Source organism: Temnothorax curvispinosus, unplaced genomic scaffold (genome assembly GCF_003070985.1).
Source record: "Temnothorax curvispinosus isolate PA1 unplaced genomic scaffold, ASM307098v1 QBEX01013138.1, whole genome shotgun sequence".
Classification (NCBI taxonomy): Eukaryota; Metazoa; Arthropoda; class Insecta; order Hymenoptera; family Formicidae; genus Temnothorax; species Temnothorax curvispinosus.
The window spans coordinates 1,366,172-1,388,206 of NW_020222918.1; the positions used below are offsets into that span (position 1 = coordinate 1,366,172).

The 22,035-nt window shown below is 36.9% G+C and overlaps 2 protein-coding genes across 13 annotated transcripts in view; one reads left to right on the top strand and one right to left on the bottom strand.

Annotated features, from left to right (window-relative positions):
- LOC112463293 overlaps positions 1-8,347 on the top strand; it is a 40,456-nt gene extending 32,109 nt beyond the window's left edge. For all 4 annotated transcript variants that reach the window (XM_025029603.1, XM_025029606.1, XM_025029605.1 and 1 more), the window contains exons 2-7: positions 2,670-4,144; positions 4,641-4,736; positions 4,834-4,963; positions 5,047-5,201; positions 5,293-5,391; positions 5,711-8,347. In XM_025029603.1, the coding sequence (XP_024885371.1) occupies positions 2,670-4,144; positions 4,641-4,736; positions 4,834-4,963; positions 5,047-5,201; positions 5,293-5,391; positions 5,711-8,062 (4,307 nt within the window). In that variant the 3' untranslated portion in view covers positions 8,063-8,347. The remainder of the gene's footprint in view (positions 1-2,669; positions 4,145-4,640; positions 4,737-4,833; positions 4,964-5,046; positions 5,202-5,292; positions 5,392-5,710) is intronic.
- An 875-nt stretch (positions 8,348-9,222) lies between these two features.
- LOC112463271 (mitogen-activated protein kinase kinase kinase kinase 5) lies at positions 9,223-21,088 on the bottom strand. Of its 9 annotated transcripts, XM_025029557.1 has the most exons (21): positions 20,757-21,088; positions 20,619-20,676; positions 20,171-20,326; positions 19,653-19,885; positions 19,299-19,562; positions 18,979-19,174; positions 18,796-18,899; positions 18,548-18,615; positions 17,692-17,775; positions 16,757-16,795; positions 15,485-15,538; positions 14,743-14,810; positions 14,480-14,626; positions 14,149-14,324; positions 13,696-13,900; positions 13,424-13,607; positions 12,947-13,224; positions 12,719-12,802; positions 12,545-12,637; positions 12,340-12,466; positions 9,223-12,244 (listed from the first exon to the last, which is right to left on the bottom strand). In XM_025029557.1, the coding sequence occupies exons 1-21, from the start codon at positions 20,868-20,870 to the stop codon at positions 12,145-12,147; spliced, it is 2,832 nt and encodes a 943-aa protein (XP_024885325.1). In that variant the 5' UTR covers positions 20,871-21,088; the 3' UTR covers positions 9,223-12,144. The 9 variants fall into 9 exon arrangements, with proteins under 9 accessions (XP_024885325.1, XP_024885327.1, XP_024885326.1 ...); XM_025029559.1 differs by lacking the exon at positions 17,692-17,775; XM_025029558.1 differs by lacking the exon at positions 15,485-15,538.
- Between the last annotated feature and the right edge of the window lie 947 nt (positions 21,089-22,035).

A 22,035-nucleotide genomic window follows, 5' to 3' on the forward strand; every position in this document is an offset into this window, starting at 1 on the left:
GTAGACATAGGGACTCGAAGATCTCAAAGTTTATTCGCTCGTAAACCCTTAAGTCTCTTCATGCCGGAAGGATATAAATAAAACGCTGTTATTTTCTCCGTGAAAAAATCGTTTTTTGTCATTCGTATTTATATGTTACGTTAAATGTATCGCGCGCGTGTTCGTTGGTAAGCCGAACCGAACAGTTCTCCTGTTTTCAAAACAATATGGAGGACGTTTCGTAAGATTCTCAAGTTTCAGCGCTTTCTGTGTCAATAAATTCTTCAAGAATTTTAATTGGACACCAGGCACTTCCTCTTTCGATTTCGACAATTTTTTTAGTCAATAAAAGATAAGAGTAAATAATAAAAAAAAAATGCCTTTTTTTTGTAAGATTACTAATGCATAACGTGTAGTCGGAGTTTTTTTAAGCAGCCTATAGATGAGGTGGCTGGACAGAAGTCCGCGTGATTAGAGAACTTTCAAGCCAAGTGCATCAGGAGGCAAGTCAAGGGATTGCGACAGTCGAGATGATATTGCGAGGGAAAGACATAAAGGATTTAGGGCCAGTCCGACTGGATGTACACTCTCGTAGTGGCAACTCCATGGGTGACCATAGAGAAATCTCAAGCGGCGGTATACCGCGGGTGCAGCGCGCATAAATGCATGGTCACGCGCACCAGTACCGGTATATGGACGTTGATTTCACGTCTGCCGCCGCGGAAATTGGAAACCGCCGTCCCGCTCGTTTGTTTTGCCATGCACAATCGACGAGTTCCACACACGTGTGCGCGAGAGAGCAAAGTCGCGAGTCGCGAGATGTAACCGCGGCTGCGGCGCGATTTGTGCATACAGGGTGTTTTGGATCTGTTCCTTTCTTAAGGGGGGATAGAAGATTTGTAAAATAAAATAATCCACATAGACAATTTTAGAATGCAATAAACGGAGTTTGATCTCCCTCCTCCCTTCTTCTCTCTTTTTCTCTCGCTCTCTCTCTTTCTCTCTTTTTCCATATTTGTCAAAGAATCTAGCTCATTAAAGAAATAAGACTCTAAGCTTAGGAGTACTCTGTACGTATAAATATCGACATGCATGTCAAGCACATGTGTGCACATTTACATGTGTGCGTATAATTACGTCGTGCTTTTCGTCTGTGTGCGTGTAATCGGATCGGCGCAAGCTGTCCGCCAATCTTTTAGCGCCGATAAACGGGTAGCGAGTTAATTGGAGGCGATCGCATTAACGATAAACGCAGCCAACGGCAGCGGCGATATTTCTTATCGGTGATTTTTAATGATTTATGAAATATCGCGGATATATGTCAATAGGGGCATCCTGTTGCCTCGTGTAAATTTATTGGTTTAATATAAACGGGAATATATGAGTACTAATTAATTTCTTACTGTTTTCTGCCTATACAGGGTGTCTCGTAGAACGTACATTCGAATGTTCAATAACGTGGTTTCTGATAAATTCACAATCGCTTGCTTTTTTTTAAAGAAACTTATATTAAATAATAATTATTTCATACTAGAAACGAGAAAATTAAAAAATAAGAAAAAAAGATTTCTCAGACAATAAATGTTGAGTGATTGACTTTTTGATGAGTTTAATGTAACGCGAAGAATAAGTAGAGGAATCCATTTATATAAAAAAACTATAAAGATCATGCACTTGCATTTAAAACAATAGCTGTAATATTCCAAAAATGTAAAAAACTTCTTGAACCAAAAATTTTTAATCTATAGTAGAATCTTTCTTTTCTAGACCGCAACTTTTGGAAATAATTGCGTGAAAAAATCAAAATATAAACTTTTATTGTTGAAGAATTTGATAACACACATGTGTCTGCATAAAATATATATTTATTAACATAATTATTAAAATTAATATAATTTCGCCTAAATATTAAATTCCGCCAAGCTTAAAAATTTGCATGCATATCCGAAAAAGATATATGAAATTCACAAGTGTTTAAAGACATATTCATCATTGTGTATGCGGTCAGTGATTAGGTATGAGACACGCAAAGTAATTTCTCCGATATGTCATGTGGCGCAGAGCGAGAAAAATTAATTTCCATTACGTTGCTATGACAATGACGATTCTCGTGAGATCATTGATTAATTATTGCATTCGGTGAAATAAGTTGAGTGCCAGGAAAGACACGGTAATTTCCAGGCGGCATTCTCAGAATCTCCAATACGCTCGGGAATGATTGATCATTACACGAAAGAAAGTGTCGACAGCATTTTCACGCGAACGAAGCCATTGTCTTTTTCGCGTGAATTGAAGGTTATTATTAATGTTAATAAGAATAGATTTCATCTGTATATTTCTTCCACTGATACTCTCCCTACCAGAGGCATCTGCGTTGCCAATCGTTATAATATATTGCTGATTTACGACGGGTTTGAACGACTGGACCGTGAAAAAATTTACGCGACAAATCATGTAATGAAACGTCAGGAAATGTCATTAAGTTTGTTCGAAGAAATACTTGAAGAAAATAAGGCCCGAAATAAATTGTCGGAAAATATGCTAACAATAAACAATTAAAGGATTAATCTGGCCTTCCGTAGAAATTTATTTACGCTGAAAATTATTGTTAAAGCTAATCGTTAAATTTCATTGGTATTTGATAACGCAGCTCTGATATCTCTTAATTGGGATGAATTATTTGTTTTCAGGTACCAGCACGGATCTAGTCCCGCAACTGCTGGGCATGTTTGACGAGCTGGCACGTCGCGGCGATGGCTACGAAGGCGATCGCGTGATCCTACCATCGTCCTGCGGCGTACCCGCGGTCCTTCAGAAACGTCTAAGTAGGGTACCAGTCGCCCATCGGGGCTCCATATTCGGTCAGCTCTGCACAAACGGCGACTTAGCCAAGCCCGTGCATCAGGACGTGCTGAAGAGCAAGGAGCAGGAAGGCGAATACGACGAGGTCGCCACCGATAACACCATGGTGGAGACGGTGATCCCGGTAGCGGCTTTGGAGCACGAGGGAAATGGGGAAACCATTGGGAAGCCGATGTACGAGAGGCGGGAGACCAACGGTCTTACCACCCCGCTCAGGTACAACAGGCGACGCAATAGGAACGGCAATAGACCGCTCTCCGGAAGCTCGATCGCGTCCAGCACGTCTTCCAGCAGCTGCAGCAATCAGGGCAACACTTGTACTGCCAATCCCTATCTGGCGTCCGTCGAGTCCCTCGCCGACACCTGTGCCAGCTCCCAGGGTTCCGCGGACAGCGGAGTCGTGACGGTTTCGGAAGCTAGCTGTCGGGTCTTGAACGACGACAACGGACAGAGGAGGAGGAACAGCGCCGAGGAGGATCCTTTATGCCATAGGCCGCGCTACTGCGATCCGCATCGCAATCCCGTCGAGAGGGTGCTCCTCGAGATCGTGGACACGGAGGCGATATACGTCGAGCATCTGCGTCAAGTTATTCAGGGTTATCTCATATTCTGGAGAGACAGTCTACCGTCGTTCGCGCGTCGGTTGCACCTCGGCGATCTGTTTAGCAATATCGAGGATATATTCGAATTTAATAGAGAATTCTTGTGGGAGATAGAGAAATGCGGTCTGGATCCCGTTTGCGTCGCGAATACATTCATTAAGCATAATTCGGGATTCAAAGTGTATACCGAATACTGTACCAATTATCCGAGGACAGTCTCGGTACTGACCGATTTAATGGGCCAGGAAGAAACCGCATCCGCGTTCCGCGAACGGCAAGCGGCCCTGGGGCACGCGCTGCCGCTCGGCTCCTATCTTTTGAAGCCTGTCCAAAGGATCCTTAAGTATCATTTGCTTCTGGATAATTTATCGAAGGAGTACGACGCCGATTGTGATTCGAGAGAGAATGAGGCTGAAGGCAGAAGTGCCATTGAGGCTGCGCTTGCCGCGATGACTGGCATTGCGAAACACATCAATGCTATGAAGAGGCGGCACGAGCACGCCGTACGTGTTCAAGAAATTCAATCACTTTTGTACGGTTGGCTGGGACCAGACCTAACTACAAGTGGCGAATTGGTCGCGGAAGGTCGATTCAGGATGCGAGGGGCCAAGGCCCCGAGGCACGCCTTCCTCTTCGATCGAATGCTTCTTCTGACGAAGAAGAAGGAGGATGGCCTTCTCGTCTATAAAGCTCATATTATGGTACGACTTTCCGTCATGACCTTTCGCCTTTTCTTTTTGTACGGCTTTTAAAAAAATTTACTTCTACTTAATATTTATCTCGTATAATTTTCATAGTGGATATTTAAAAATTCTTTATAAAAGATACTTTGATTTCTCGCGATCATCTCTTTCATATATTTAAATATTATAGTTCTTTAGAAAATAAATACAACTACAAATGTAAAGTATTTTCAGTAAAGTATATCAAGTGAGTATTATTATTATGATAACAATCAAAATAGAAAATGTACCAATATATGATCAGGCTGGATCTTTTGTGCTTCATAATGTTTTCTCGAATTTATGTACATTTTTTGCTTCGCAAACTACGCCGTTACTATTGGTCTTGAAATGCAGTCTGAAGCTGAAGCTGCAATGGAATAGTACAATTACATAATTAAATTGATAAGAATTGATAAAGTATTGAACTGATAAAAATTGATAAAATATTTTTTTTATTTTTTTACAATTCTAGTGTTCAAACCTAATGCTGATTGAAAGTATCCCGGGAGAGCCACTTAGCTTTCACGTAATACCTTTTGATAATCCTCGGTTGCAGTACACATTGCAAGTAAGTATTATTGAGATATCTATTGATATTGATTGGAAAGCAGGCTTTATATACACGCTATATTCTCTGTATTCTCATTAAACCATCTGTCTTTCAGGCACGCAATTTAGAACAAAAGAGGGAATGGACGTTACAGATAAAGAGAGTGATACTAGAGAATTATAATGCGGTTATACCGTCGCATGCGAGACAGTTAGTGTTACAATTGGGTCAGACGCAACAAGAAGGTACAATTTAACCACTTTAGAATGTACTTTTAATCGTCAGGCGAAATCGACCAAAGAGTAAATGCACTTAATACTTCAAACAGATGACGCGTTGACGGATAAAGGATCGGCGAAGAAACACTCTGCCCCTCCGGAATACTTGGAGAAACGTAAGCAGGAGAGGGAGAGACGTAGATCCGAAACTGGTCTGAGGCAGAAGTTCAAAAAGGGTGTCAGGAAATCTGATACTACGATGGAGGTGAGGTCTAGCGAAAATGTTTTCTCTTTTTTACTTCGCTTTCTCTTCTTTATTTATACGAAATTTTACGATTTTTTTTTTACATTGTTAGGATTCGCCTGCATCGTCCCGTAAAAATGACAATGAAGACGTTAATGACTCTAGGGAGTCTTTCAACAGGTCTTCAGATGTACGCACTTCAAAAGTTAAGGTAAGTCTATGTATACTCTTCTACTTGTTACACATAATTATTATAAAGCTGTACAACACATTCTAAGAAATCACTTCTATTCATTAAATTATTAATTTACTTTCTGAATTATACGTTTTATTAATCCTTATTATTTTTTTTAAATCAAATTATGATTCTTTCAATTATCTTAAGCGCTTTTAGTTTTTATTATATTTTTATCTTGCTTGACGAAATTATTAGATTTGTTTTGGAATTTTGAAACTATCTTGAACAATGAGTTGGCATGCGAAAAGCAGCGAAATGTACAATCTCAACAAATCTGTTGGAATTTATTTAGGATCGATTTACCGGTTGGAGACGGAAGTCCGAGCCAGGTTTCCAGTCGTACGTTTGTCTCAATCATTCGGACGAGGAGCAAAAAGAAGAAGATACCGCCGGCGATGCTCAATCTACTACGGTCGAGACAGAAGAAGCAGTCGAAATTCATACCGAGGAAGAGAATCAGACGGCAACATTGAACTCCTCGCCACCGGCTGAAGCCAAAGAAAATAATAACGAACAACACGCTAATTCGACGCAAACGGTGGAGGAGATCGTCGGTCACATTCTCATGCAGAATCAAGAGTTCCAAAAGCTGTTGGAGAAACAACGGACTAGCAGCATCATCAACGTGCGACATCAACGCTTCAACAAGCGTATCTCGGCGGATACATCGGACGAGAGTGATTCGGAGAACGCTAATTATGGTTTGACTAACAACAACAATAATAGATTAGGCCGCGCTCGGGCAACACATCGAGAGCAGCGACTGATCAGGACGAATAACGCGTGGAATGTATTGTCCTCGGCACCGGCGCGAGAAAACCAACAGCCGCTGCAGCTCCTCTATGACAACCTAAAAACTACTCAGAAATCGACGGAAATGATCGCGCATAACGGTAAGACGAACCAGTTGCACGAGAAAAAGGCACTCTTCGAAACGTTCAAACGACAAAGCATTGTCACCGAGAATAAAGTGATGCGGACAGCGTTGCGTATTCGCGAGAATTCGACAGACAATGAGGAGACTGTCGTATCATCCCCGACAACGTGCACGTTAAATCACCAGGCGGTAGACCGAAAGGAGATCAATTCTACTGTAATGTCGGGACGGATCGAAAAGGATGGATCGGAACGATGTAACGACGAGAGAAGCGACGCGAATGATGCGGGAGACGCCGAGTCCAAGGGCTTCGGCAACTATGACAATCTACAGCACGTCTGGGAAGGTCTGCAGACGGTGAAAGGTGATGTCGACGGTAACGACAGTCCGACTCGGCCCGCCGTTTGGCTTACCAAATTGTGCGAGGGCCTGCCCACCTCGCCGCCTAAAAGCGGTTCGCTACCGCGCAGCTTTCAGATAAGCCCAAACTCCCAACCGATGAACGTGACAAAGTCTCGCTTCCTACAGCGGGATGGCAAGCCGATGAGCGAGCGACCTTTCACGATTGCATCCGACAAGCCAGCGGAAATCAATTTAGAGGATATGGAGAGGTACGCGTCCACGTGTCAGCCGGAGGGTAGAATCGCCAAATTTCCCATGCCCGCCGCCTCGACAAGCTCCAGTTCGACTTTCTTCTGTTCGCTGGAGGACACACGATTGACCGACGATACTTACTCCGACGTGCGATCCATATCTGCCAGCGACAATGCGAATATTCATCCAGACCACAAGATCTACCGGGCGAATGGTAACGGTAGCGGCAGTACAATTTTCCGGAATGTCTTCAAGGCGGGCAGTCGTTTGCAGGGTCGTCTGAGAAATACCATGAGCACGGAGACACTCGAGTGCAATGATGAGGTCGAACGAACACGTTATTTCCGCTCATTGAACTCCGGAGGCAAGCACCCGAAAAGGCGGACCAAGCAGGCAAAACAGCACGCGAGGGAACCGTCCTCGGATGTGGAGGAGCTGCTAAATTGCTCGAGTGATCAACGAGTTCCCCAACTCTACTACAAGCAAGGCAGCTCCAGTCTGGGTGCTAGAATTGCCCAGTCGGACTATGCCGATCCAATGATCCTCTTTGCCGAGAACAAACGTGCGCAGTCTTCTTCCGTTGATATTAACCAATCCAAGAAGATCGAGAGATCCGAGTCAGAGAGGAGAAACTGCGAAGAGGAGACGAGTAGCAACAAGGATACAGAGCGTCACGAGAGCGAGACGGACAGCTTCTATGAGAGGAGCTTCGAGACCATCGAGAATTACGCGGACGCTGACGTGGACGAGGCGTTCCGGGACAGTGCAATATTCAGCGACGTCGATGAGGTATTCGTGATGCGGCAGTCGACACCAGTGACGACAACGACGACGATGACAACAGCAGCGTCGACGGCGAAGACGAAGATTGCACCGCCGGTACCTGCCAAGAAGAAGCAAGAGATGTCGTCGACGAGATGCAAGCCGAGCGTTGCGCAGAAGCCGGATTACTTGAAGATAAAGTCGCTGTTGGCGAGGGGACATGCCGCTGGTGATTCGGAGTCCAGAGTTACCGCGAGACTGGCGAATGTGACTCATCAACCACTGAATGGTTCAGCGAATGGTTATAATCGGAACGTCGAGATGGATAGAGACGACGTTTCCGCGGGGCAGAGCCAGGCTGGTTGGGTACGGAAAATAGTAGGTCAATTGCAAGGTCACGTCGAGACGTGATCTGTAGATGGCCTACAAGATGAGGATTACATGTCGAAAAGTCAATAGAAATCTCGAGTCATAATCGGCGTAAGTCGTGTGGATAAAAGTGAAGCAAATATTCTTGTCAAAAATAGAAAAGCACAATGTGCTTTAAATCAATTTTTTGATTATCGATTTTATACTAACATAAGTCACGCGAATGATGACTCTAGCTTGCTTGAGTCATCACGTAATAATATAAGAATACTAGTTAAGAAACTGGTTTCTATTTTTGTATATATGCAAAGAAATTTGTAATAATTGGAAAAAAAATAGAAATAATTTGATAAAAAACTTATATGAATGCAGTTAAAGAAAAAATATTGTTATTTTGGCTAAAACAAGTTAAACAAGAATAATTTATTTGAAATATATGTATTTAAATTATTGCGTAATTATTTTTGGATAAAATATAAATAAAAATAATTCTTTAATATCTCTATTTTGGTATTCTGAAATTTTTTTGCATTGCTAAATGAAAGTAAAAACATTTGCTTCGCTTTGTTCATATAAACATGGTGCCGTGATGTTGCAGAGCTAATTAGAGTCCTATTTTAATATTTTTCACATGTGCCTGAAGAATAACATTGACATAACGTGATACTATTATTGTGTAATAAATTCATATTTTAATGTGTGATTGATGAGCGCGTAAATATAAGAAAGACGCATCCATACGTTCACGTTCGTGTTATCATAGGAACGTAAAAAAATTAATGTTCACCTATAGATTGTTGTATGTTAAGTATTGTTTGATATTACTTATGTTATATAGAGCAAAAGGAGCAGTTTTTAATTAAACGAAGCATTTATAAAGCCATTTAACTTTGTGTTTGATTGAAAAAATCATCAGTTAAACTGTAATCTAAGAAAGAATTTGAAAATGCAAGTTTTCGCATCGTCGAAATAAATTTTATTTTCTATCATTTTCTACTATCGTTTCCACATGTAATTGTGACTTCTTACATTTTCGTGTTACCATGATCAATAATTAAAACATTGGCAACAAGAGAATCTTTGTAAAATGTTATTGGTTTATGTATATATTAATGCAAGGTTTCATACACATGTAAAAATCTTTCATGTGTTTTGAGCAAAGTCAGTGCTCGGGATATAATTTTCAGGTAAGTATATCTATATATTTTTTCCTTAGATTTTATTACGAGACGGTCTATTTACAGAAGTTTGGCTAGTTGCTTTTATAGATACAGGTAAATTAAATATGTTTATAATTATAAATTATTCTCACAATACTGCATTCATATAAAAAATGACTAAAATGAAGGTTCGGCGAACGCAAGAGTAACATATATAATACGTTATACACATTATATACAAGCTTTCGTAATTACAAGACTTAGTTGCTAGTACAGTTCCAATTATAATATTTATAAGAAACGCCCTATACTTAACTCTTCTCCCGCTAATACTTCTCGCTAATACGTAACTTTCGACCGTAAAGAATAAATTAACGTCCACCTCTTTCACGAGTCTCCGACAATGTAACAAGAATCATCTTTCATCGTTCAACTTTCGCTGTCTGTGCCGTGGAAAAATTTGAGGGAAAGCATTATACGCAGTACTCTTTAAATAAATAATTACGTGAGCATTAAATATCGTAACGGATACTTAAGAGAATTTTATGTAGCAGAAGCTCCTTATTCCTAAAAATCTCTGTACGTTGTAACACGGTATATCTCTTTTTCGATCGCTCTCCTAACTTCCAGTTGTAAGAATAATTTTATTCATTCATTGCGTTATCTATTGGTCGCTACGGCTTTGGTTACTAACTACTGATATATCGGCAATTCGTATCTTCAACGCCACCGGCTAATTAACAAAATTATCGGAATCCATCCTATTATAGATTAATGAATATCTCTTCGAATTTACAATATATATGTCAAGGAATTTTATTAAATATATTTGTTTATGTATATATGTATATATGTATTTCTCTTTTTATCCATCTTACGATAATTCACGAATTTGCCTCTCAAAATATTTTGTATCTCTTTGCATGCGAAACGTAACGCATGTGTGTCATTAATCGTCGTCTTCTTGATTGGAAATAATGATAAGCCGTATGTGCATATGCTCGATCTTCTATCCCTTGGATTCTTATCCTTATTGAATTATGAGCGGCGTTTTTCTCTTTAAACCAACGTAGGATTGGGAAATATAAGAAATATGGATCTTCAATTCGCGATTGAGATTCTCGTATCCTAAAATAGATATTGGCTTCATAAACAAAAGTTTTTTCGATAACTTTTGAACATAATTGAATAAAACGCGCATATATATTAATCATAGAGTGTAGGATATTCATAACTTAGAAATTTTCGCATATTTCAGGGAATCCTGAAAAAATAGTGGAATTTTATAAATTTTATCGAATAGATGTTCCAATTTGACGTAACGAATGTTTCTAATTTTTTAAATTGTCTTTGTAATCCACAACTGGAAAACGTCAAAGATAATATTGGAGTGATGCCCTCTTTTAAAGAGCAATTAATTCAGTCTGAATAGATCCGAGGGACAGCTGAAGGAATAAACAGTCGTTACTGTCTCGCTACACATTCGCTATCTTAATTTCGAAGTTTCAGACACGCAAGAATTGAGAATTCGAAACTTAAACATCCGTATGTAGAGGCAAACCATCCATATGGTCGGTGTACAGGTACATTTTATCGCTGTATTAATTGTCCTAGCACTTATACGTGTACATGTCTGCATAGAAGAGATTTTTCGAAGATCGCTAGAAAGAGTACGGGTATATGACACTGCGGATAAGATGCAACAGCCAGCAGAATATTAATCACATACTCGTATTTTGTTTTTTAAGCATTTTTTTTTTTAATAATATTTTTGAAGTCATATTCCGTTCAGATAATAAATAAATTTTAATGTATTGCACGTATAAGTTCAAAACAATCAATTTAAGTTTAAGAAATGATAAAAATTGACTTGATTATATATAATATTGAAGTGTCTTACACCCGTATCTTCTATAATTTTTCTATTCTTTTGTGAAAATAAAACTCTCATTTGTGTGTATGGTCGCGAGCAAAACTCAGATATGTGAAATCTACACAAACTGTGTGTACGGTACGTGTGTATGTCTGTCTCTCTAATTCTCACGGTTCTAATACTTGGTCTGCGACACGGGATTAAAACTTTCTAATTACTTTTACCTTTCTCTCTTCACTTTTCGCTAATTTATCCGTTCTATATAGATTCAAAGATTTAATACTATATACCTTTATGCCGATGTGTCTATCCTTTTTTTTTGTCTCCCGTGACTTGTGTACGACGTTCCGAATAAAATTATTGTCTTTACAATAATACAAAAAGTCACGTCAGGTAACATTGCAGTTACTATTTACCATCGTTATCAAAATATCTCGCGAATATACATGTCTTTAGAAAGAAGTAGAACTCTTGCGCAAATAATCATCCGTACGGGAACGAAATAATTCTATCCTCCCATTTGACTGAACTTTCTAATAGCATTGAAACTGCTTTCAGAATATATTCTCGGTTGAATTATATCTCGCGTGAAATAAAGATAGCTCTTGTCTCTTTCTTTCCCGACATATATCACAATCTTTCTCCTGCTGCTAGACAATGAGAACGTCGTAAAAAATTAGGGATTGCCTTGTACGGCTATTATTAGCTTCATTTGATTAGGCATAAAGATAGTTTTGCGTACATACGCTCTCTTTACTCTGTCCTCTTGTTAAACTAGTTATTTCTCCCCATTATAGCTTTGCTATTAAAAGTACTGTCTAGCCCTACGACTCTCGTTAAAAAAAAGAAATTATCGCGGAGATAACCAGTCTATGCGATATCGACTACACGGAGAGATAACGACTATCGTTTGAATCGCACGCTAGTTGTGCCGATCGCACGTGCATTCGCGGTAGAATAATTAATTGTAAAATTTTCACCTCCGCATACTTTAATCTCTCATCGTTCTCGTAGTCGTTTCACGTTACATGCAGTTCAATCACATATCATGCGAGACCATGCAGCGTGTGCTCGCTATTTAAGATCAATGCTTAATAGCTGGCCTCGTGTCCAGCGAGAATGTACAAATCCGCTCCTTCCGATTCAGTCAATGTGCCACTGTGAACCAGGTGACTTTCCAACATCACAACCCTGTTTAAGACGTAATGATTAATTGTTTTCTCAAATGTTCTTCAAAACTTGGATTAATATGTGTGATCGGCTTCTTTATATCATTAAATACGTACTTATCTGAGCCAAGTAGCCTGTAAGTCCTACTCGGATCGCTAATCTCTTGTGTAACTTCGCCATTCTTGAAACTTCTACCTTGCATACCGTGTTTGTGGAATGCCAATACACTATCAGGTAGACAAACTGAAAATATATAATACGATATTTTATTTATGAAGATTACAGTATGGATTACAAATAGAGGAAATATGTTATGCTTACTGATAGATTCGATTTGAAAATTAAATTGCAGCTCTGACAGTTGCTTCTTACTAATACGGGGTTTCCCCTGTAAAGTTACCATCTTCACCACATCTATAAATTCAAAAATGTTCAATTTAATAACATACCACCGATAAGACATGCGATAAGATAATATCTATTAATAATACTCACTATCATAACAAACGAGAATTGCATCCTTTTCAAATTGCGTAACGTTAATAACGTTCAAATTCTCTCGTCTTGGTATCACAGTTGCTGAAACAATATTTTTATTACAGAACAAAGATGACGCATTTCCTTGATAATAAATATTAAATTTTCAAAGGTTTTTAAAGACAAAGATAAAGATTGTAGACAAATAAACGATTATTGTCAGACGTGTATGACATATAAGAATACCTGAGCCATCCATATCTTCCAATTCATCGCTGTGAAACCAACTCGCTCCCGAATTCATATTAATTAAGTCCAGCTTTAGTTTGTTCTGCTGATACGGTTGTTTAACTGAGACACATACCATCGGGTATTCCATCTCAGGTGTGATAACCATTTTAAAGACATTTAGAGGCGACGGCAGAACGCAATCGAAATGTTTTAAAAGCATAAATTTGTTCAATGGATCGTACCACTGCATTAGAAATATACCTGCCGCCATCGCACCGCACAGATATTTGTACCTATTAGAAAATATTTGCCATTGTTTGTCAAATTTTATTTACCAAGATAAGTTTGAAAATGATTAATTATTCTATATCGAATATCAATTTTTTACGCAAAAATCACTAATATACTTAAGTTTCTTTACAAATTCCTTTCATTGAAGAGTAATATACATATTTTTTCGGGAAAAAATGTACAAATATTGTTTTCACTCACCCATTATATGGGTTTCTGCCAACGCAACATGTAGTGCATCCCTTTGTGTCCGGTACTTTCGTCGTAAGAGCAAACTTCCTAGGGACTAATCTCTCTGGTATTTTATTCATGTGCAATGAAAATCTATGAGTTTGTTTACTTAGTATCGCTAATAAGTCGTGTCTATACAATTGAGGCGTTTTTCCTGCAATATTGCACATTGCTCATAATATTTAAAGGATACAAATCAATCTTTCGTGCAGCAGCATCAATATAGATCAAGATTTGCTTACCGGAAAGAGACATAAGAACATCCTTGATAACGTACATCCAGATAGTACGTCTGGGATATAGCTGATCTATCGCAGTCTCATGGAGCTCGTTCAAGTTCAAATTATAAATTCCTTCCTCCGCTGCAATCAGCAGATGCTGATCCCTTGTATCTGGATGAATCCAACTTGCGGTACAGTGTATTCTCAGTGGACAGCCGTTGAATACCTGTTAACATTTGCAACAAAAATAATAAATATCTTACTGATAGCTATCGAAGAACATAAAATAAAAATATTTTCGCAATGTATATTTTTTAAAATTAAAATAACTATGTAACAAATAATATTATCAAAAAATAATCTGTGATATAACAATACAAAAAGATTATTTATTTATGACAGACTGATTTGCAGCAATAAAAAACATTTTTTAACGAAAAGATGATATAAAATCTTCGCTTTTTGTAAACTGACCTTCGAGAAACACGCTCCCATGTGCACTTTCGGTGTGGGAGGCAATCCATTGCTTATGGGTCTCGGTGGCGTATGTCTCTTTCGATCCCTTCTCCTTGGAGGGACGGGTGGTGTGTCTGACAGTAAGTCAGGACTCATACCTTCCCTATCTCGATCGGCCGATATCTCATTGTCACCTGAAAATGATTATGCAGAGATATTAAATAACGATTGAATGTAGCGAAAACATTAGTGATCTCTGATAAAATAATATTTTCACAGGAGGCTACGATGGAACGATATAATCGTGTGAATATCTACATTATTCAAGTGCTGAGCTCATGATATATACCGTTTGACTGCGCGGGCTCGTCCCTAGGGCCGCTGTCCGATAATGATCGTTGCCGTTGCCCATTCACAGCTGTTAAAGACTGAGAACTATTGACGAGACCGTACAACTCGTCCACAGAGCTGTGACGTCTGGGGCTCGCTTGTGACCCTGTACATGAATCTATTCTTCATTCTCATACACATAGATTGAAGAAGGGGACAATCTGATAGGTTGTATGAATATAATGAGACCCTTTTCATCAATTTACAATATAATTTACATACCGGACACATTGTAATATGGACAATGAACTTCGCAATCGTTCGAAGATTCCCCCAATGGAAGAGTAGCTCTAAAAAAGAAAACGTTTAAGCAAATGTTAACGTAAAATCGTTTTCTTTAAATCATCACGAAAGAAGAAACATAAATGTTGTTAATAAAGAATGAGCGATACATAGAAAGTGAATATGTTAATATGATGTACATATCATAAATAATAAAATAAACGTTCGGACTGTGTATTCTTTTGGGAATATATGGTAGCTTTTTGAACAAAAAAAAAATCGAATAAGACATAATGAAAAAATAAGTTAAAGAAGTAAAGCTGCATATTTCTAGCAAATTTTAGTACACAAGGCAATCGCGTTATTAGGATGTTAATGAGATCGAACGTACATATAATGCCTATTCTGGTGTTATGAAATACATGAATGAATTTAACATATATTGCTAGTGAAATAAATGATACGCAGAAACAGATACGTTAGCCATTAATATTCCCCGCATAATAGAATCAAACTTTTTTTTATGTACCTATATCGTTTAGTAAAAGATAATTAAATATTTTAGATACAAACATATTAATGAAGTAATAATTACTTGTATAATGCGGTGTGATCCTATATGTTTATAATTTCAATGTTTCAATTAGTCACCCACAATAAAATAAATCATGTTTTCACGATGATATATTATCAAAAGAATCAGAAATAAAATTGTGTTTACTGTAACTTATTATTTACTTACTGCAGGGAATATAGCTGGTCGCAATGCCCACCAACCATCGACATTGCATTCCCCCTGCACACATGTGAAACTGTGGTCATATACTATAAAATTATAAACTAGTTTTGTGGTGCTACTGGATGTATGACTACAATATGTCTCGAAATTTTACAAACAATGTATTTAATATGTTATATATGAATAACATACATAAAAAAATAAAATATTTGATAAAACGATTAATACTGTTTCTGCTCTTCAATAAATACGTCACATTTTTACATAACAAATGATTATGAGATGATTAAATGGACACGTCGTCGAATTTTCCTATATAAAATATAGTCTTAATGTTTTATCCATAATATATCAAGAAAGTCTATAGCAATCGTAATTGCAATCGATTTTCCCAAATGGCGTTTTAAGTTTCCAGTATGACAAGTAGTTATAAATATATTAACAAGAATATATATAAATCGAGAGAGGCAATCCTATATGATAGAAAATTTAATTAATAAACATTTTGTGTTACGTCATTTTGTTTTGTTGTGTTTTGTGATTTTGTGATATAAGGTTGTATATACATACATATATGTATATAAATTTCCTTCACCAGTATGGCCGATACACTATATAGAAATAGTTGCAGTGTGTTTAGAATGTTGGAAAAACTAACATGCAACAAATAACATCAAACGCGTAACAGGAAACATACTTCATTCTATGTATATCTATCTAAAAATTGTGCACATTAATGTTTTTCTATAAATTACACTGTGTGAATGTCGATTAAATTTGTGATATTCAGTTGTGCTTCCTTCTTGTTATACAATTTTATAGTTTTATTAACATATAATAATATTATTTGTATTATTTAATATTTAATCAGTTTCATTATATATAACTTCAGTGTCGTTTAGTTATGTTAAAATATTATGTATCAATATCAATCCTCTTTTTAAACGCAATTAATTGAATTGGTTCTCTCACATGTGTACATTTAGAAATTATACAGTTCCCTATTTAACTTGAATGCGACGTAAGGGATAATTTAGAAATTATACATTTAATTTCAAAGGAGTCAAATAAAAACTAACAAAATTGAAAAAAATGCATGTTAATTCAAATTATGTTAATATTTGCAATAAAAAAGAAAAAATATCAAACAAATGTAAGCGAATAAACGCGACGAATTAATCTTCTGAGTAATGCAATTTATAAGAATTATGCACAGAATTAGGAGATATAAGTGCAAGGTGCAAGGTGCAAGGGAAAAGGGTTACCTGCCAATACCTTAGCAACAACTCCTCATCAATGTACTGCAATAGACTCCTGTTGGGAGAAATTATTAGAATTACAAACTGATCAGAAAAATTAAAATACAAAGAATAATGGGAATGGATTACTAAACTTAGGGCATAGAGCAGGTATGCTACGGGAGCAAGGACTAACAAAGACAGGATATAAATATTATTTTTTATATATATAGCCGAATACTACGTTATTAAAATATATCGAGGATATGGGCATAATCTCAATTTCTGTACAAACTAAACGACGGTCTAAGGAAGTCTTGTTGAAAATCTTTCTTGAATACTTAAAAAAAAAAGAATGTAATTACAAATACATAGAATTCATTCTTTCCGTTCAATTTTATGTCAAATTAAATCATTCCAGTAAATGGATTATGTTGATGTATATATGGTATAGTTCAAAGTGATCGTTCTTACTTTAATAAAATGCATAACAACTTTGCTATCATGCAATATCATACAAGCAATTACATTTATTGCCTAACATGCAAAAAGTAGTGTAATTTTGTATATGTACAATATATTGTTAAATCTGTTGAAAGTTGTCTGTACAATACATATATAATTGTCCTTTTGTTATATAGAAAAGTTTAATTATATATCGGTTAAAAGTCTGATTAAATATCTGATATTGTTAACTCTATCCACAAATAATATATATGTTTAATTTTTATACTTTTTAAAATCACTTTAATATAACATTTTTGTGTTATAAAGTACAGAGAGAATTATAATTTGATCCGTTTTAATATTACAAGACTTTTCTATCATTCAGGGACAAACCAGTCAAAGCTCTCCAAGCATTTTATAAAAGTGAGTAAGTGTAAATAGCATAATTTGTTTTGGTATACAAAAACATATTTTTGTTATGTTGAAAATAAAAAGAAACTTTTCACTTCAATCAAACCAATTTACCTTAAAGACATACGAAATATCTCTGTGCCAGTTTTGCTACGACGTTTCGATATTTTACTAGTCTTAAGGTTTGCGCCAAGTGTACTAATACAAAAATGAGTATATCTTTGAAAAATATACTATCACAATTTTTCTAGTAAAATAAATAGTTTCGAATTCGCAATAAAAGCAGAGAAAAATAATAACTTAATAATTATAATATTGGAGGCAAAGATTGCAAAAAAAATCTATATTCGTATTCAAAGATTTAATAATATCTTTCCGATCGATTCCCCTTTGCTTTATAAAAAAAAATGTCCATACTTATTAAGGTATATACTTTAGAATATGATGTGCTGCTGTTTCAAGTGTATAAGTTATGAATGTACATATTTCTTTCACTTTGACAACTAGTATGACATGATACAAGCATAAGCGCACATGCCATATGCAATGTAACTTATTAGTTACTATCAGCCACGAGTAAGATGTTTGTGACTTTTATAATACGATGTATATATTATATTGCTGTCTTGTTTAGTAGTGTGTATAATGATTACGTTGAACTTATAACTTACTCTATATCTCTTTAATCAATATGTACATTTGGAAGATAACATCTTACAATATACATATATTGTAAGATATGTATAGATACGTAATGTTATATAAGTCTACGTCACGTAAAACCTTTCTATATAACGATTTCTGGGATCTCGCTCTGAATATGTATATATAAGGGATATATTTACAATTTCGAACAAAACAGCAACTACCATATTAGTGAAAGTAATAGAAAAGCTTCGATATTTTTCGATGTTTTCCGCATATATGTGCGATAAAAAAAATTGATGGAATGAAATACAAAACAACTTACTTTTCCTGGCCGTCTTCAAACGCAGATCCAATCCCACAGTCTGGATGCACATCACAATTGTGCACGGCCTATATGTACGTACGTAAATTAGACATTCAACTTCACTGATATAAATCGCCTTTTCATTAATTACTATAATTATTATAATATTGGAAAAATACTTATACAATATTGCAATTACTTTTTTTTATGAAAAATATACTCAGTGAATAACACATAAACAGGATAAGCGTCTGCAATAGATTTACCTTGACGTTATTCATGATATCCATAATGTCCCACGCTGGATTAGCGTCCACAGATGGTGATATGGAGTCTCTATGTAATGTCCCTCCATCGATGTTGATTTGATCTGCAGGTAAATCATAATCACGATTATATCATACTTTGAGATTATCTATCATTAATTATTTAATTATTATTAATCTTACCGTCACTATCCAGTTGCGATATAGGACTTTTCGGCCTAGGCCTTGCGGTGTGACGTGAAGCTATTCTTTGCGGAACATTGGGCACTGCTCCGTCTTCGTCGGCCTCCAAATCCGTAAACATATGGCTGGGATTCGACACTTTTTGCAATAATTCTAAAGCCAGTCTCTTGCTCATCTCCCCTTGGAAAAACGCATGCTATAATTCGAAATAGATACCTCTTATAGATTACCACATTGATGCAATTTTATGAAAATATTACACCTTTTTTGTATAAATCGTACCTATCACTAATAAAATAAGAATAAAATAATGAAATAACCTGAAGCAATTTCTCTGCTGTCGGCCTTTTTTTCGGATTTTTCGTAAGGGCAATTTTGACGAAGTTATGGAACGTTGGACTCCATTTGTCACGATCCTTCAATGTCGGTGGCTTGAAGCCAGACTTGGACATGAGAAACAGAGCGCGCATCGGATGCAGATCGAACATCGGCGGCTGTAACTCCGCTAATTCAATCGCGGTTATCCCACACGCCCAAATATCACACAATTGATTGTAACCTCCTTTCCTTTCCACGGCTGCTACCTGTAGATTGTAAAAATATCAGCTATGCTGGTCCTCAATGTAATTGTAAAGCGTGATCCTCAAGTATTATTGATAAGCATGAATATATACCTCAGGAGCCATCCAGTAAGGTGTACCGATAAAACTCTTTCTCTTGTTAATCGTCGCGGTAATCTGCGCCGACACGCCAAAGTCTGCCAATTTTACATCACCCGCTTCAGTCAACAGTATATTGGCACCCTTAATATCACGATGCATCTTGCCCATGCTATGTAAGTAAGCTAAACCAGTGAGGGTCTCCCGGCACATATATGCTATTTGTATTTCTGTTAATGGTCCAGTAACTAGAAACACATTAAAACTCAATATTACAACTTTAAAGTTAAATTTAAATAATTTAAAGACTACATGTTATATATTTTGTAATTGTATATATATTATATACAATTACATTATATACATTATATATTTTTTATATGTATATAAATATTAATTTTAACATTTATAAATTATCATAAATCTGCATTCCTCTTCTCAAATATTACTCAAATATTTCAACCATCAAAATCGAGGCCTTATGTTGTTTTTCTGACATTATGCAAACATTGGGTAATAAATATTTCACATACTATGATATATATCCTGCAACGATCCACCTCCGCAATACTCCATGCATATCCACAACTTGTCTCTCCTTAAATAACTGCCGTAATATGCAATAATATTTGGATGCCTGCAGTCCTTCATCATTAGGATCTCCTGTTGAATGATTGCAAAGTCATCACCTAAAAGACACACAGATATTGCAAACTATCCTACTTTGTCACATTGAAACAAGATTTGTAACAGCTCAGCACTTTCATTACGAGGACAAAGTACACGCAAACAGATAATCTGAAGAGCACACACAAGCGTTTGATATCTTTTACATTCCCAATTCCCATGTCGCTGCACGTGAATTCGTAGAAACAAAAAAAACTGCAATGACACTTTACGAAAAATCAACGAGCGATCAGATAGAGAAGCCGATTTGCGATGACCATATGATACCGGACACTTCGTGGAGATCACACTCACCAGGTTCCAGCTTGATAACCTTAATCGCCGCGAGGTCGTTCATGGACAGCCGTTTAGCCTGCGGAGAGGGGAAACACGGTAAATTGACATCTCGCCATGGTCGTTGACGGGAGGGCCAAGTCGTAGGGGGATACCGACCTTATAGACGTCGCCGTAGGTCCCGCTGCCTATCCTCTGGATGAGTTCGTACTCGTCCTGGGGATTCCTACGGCTTATGTCACTGGAGAGCGCGTTCGCGTTCACCGCAGCCATCGCGAGCGGCTAGGAGACGAACGTAACGAAAGAAGAGAGAGGAAGGGAGTAGGAGAGCGGGACACCCGGGGCCGCGTGCCGTGGATCCGTCCTCAGCGTCCGCGAACCGATGCGCGTTTACGTGCAGCCGCGTCCCGCGTCCGGGCAGGGTAGCGGGAACATCTAGCCCGTCGGGATGTCACACCGTCCGTCGAGACGTCGCCATTGTCCGCAACAGCTGAACCGCTCGTTAGCGCGTGCGCGCTGGCGGCCAATCGGGCGCGCTCGCATGGGAACCCGTTCATACGGGCGACTTTGATCAAACTCTATCTGTGACAATATACAAATAATCCTTAAATAGCAAAACTATCGAAGAGATTCTTAGATTAATAAATTATCTGGATTATCAAGGTCTCTACCGTGAAAATACAATATAAAAATGTCACCCCAAATCGTGAGAGGCAAGGGGATTCACGCAAATCAAGCACCCCGAATCGTGAGAAGCTAAGAAAATAATGAATATGCAATAAACAGTTACACAACAAGTTTTTCTTTAAGAAAATTGTGTTTTCTTTACATTATATGATTCGTATTGTTTGTAAAAATAAAAAGTAAGGAATTTGAATTATAAATACTTAACAAAATATTATGTCACAATACTGTAACTTTTAAGCCTTATAACTCAAAAAGTACTTAATAATAAAATATTTAATTATAGTGTTTTGGAAAGCTCTCGATATAAGCTATAAGAATATGCAATAAAAAATAAGGGGTTCTATTTAAGAAACTGAAGGTGTCCTTGACCTGTCCTTAACGATGCCACCCAAGGTCAAATCAATGACACCATCTTATGTCCCTCTTCGAACCAAACAACTTTTGTCTGAAACAATTTTTCCAATCTCTTTTACTTTAAGAGATATGCAGCTGAATCACTTAAAATGATACACCCTGTATTTTACTTTTACATCATAAATTTTAATATTTATATTATTACATCTATTTTTTATTGATAAAATTAAATTTTGAAAATATATTAGCACGTGTGGAATACAATGCCATGCATAATATATATGTGTTGTATAGAATAAAACGTGTAGAATTTAGAAATTTTTATTTATATAAATGTATATCATATTGTAAATTAAATACACAATAAATAATGTATTTAATATTTAAAACATGTTTA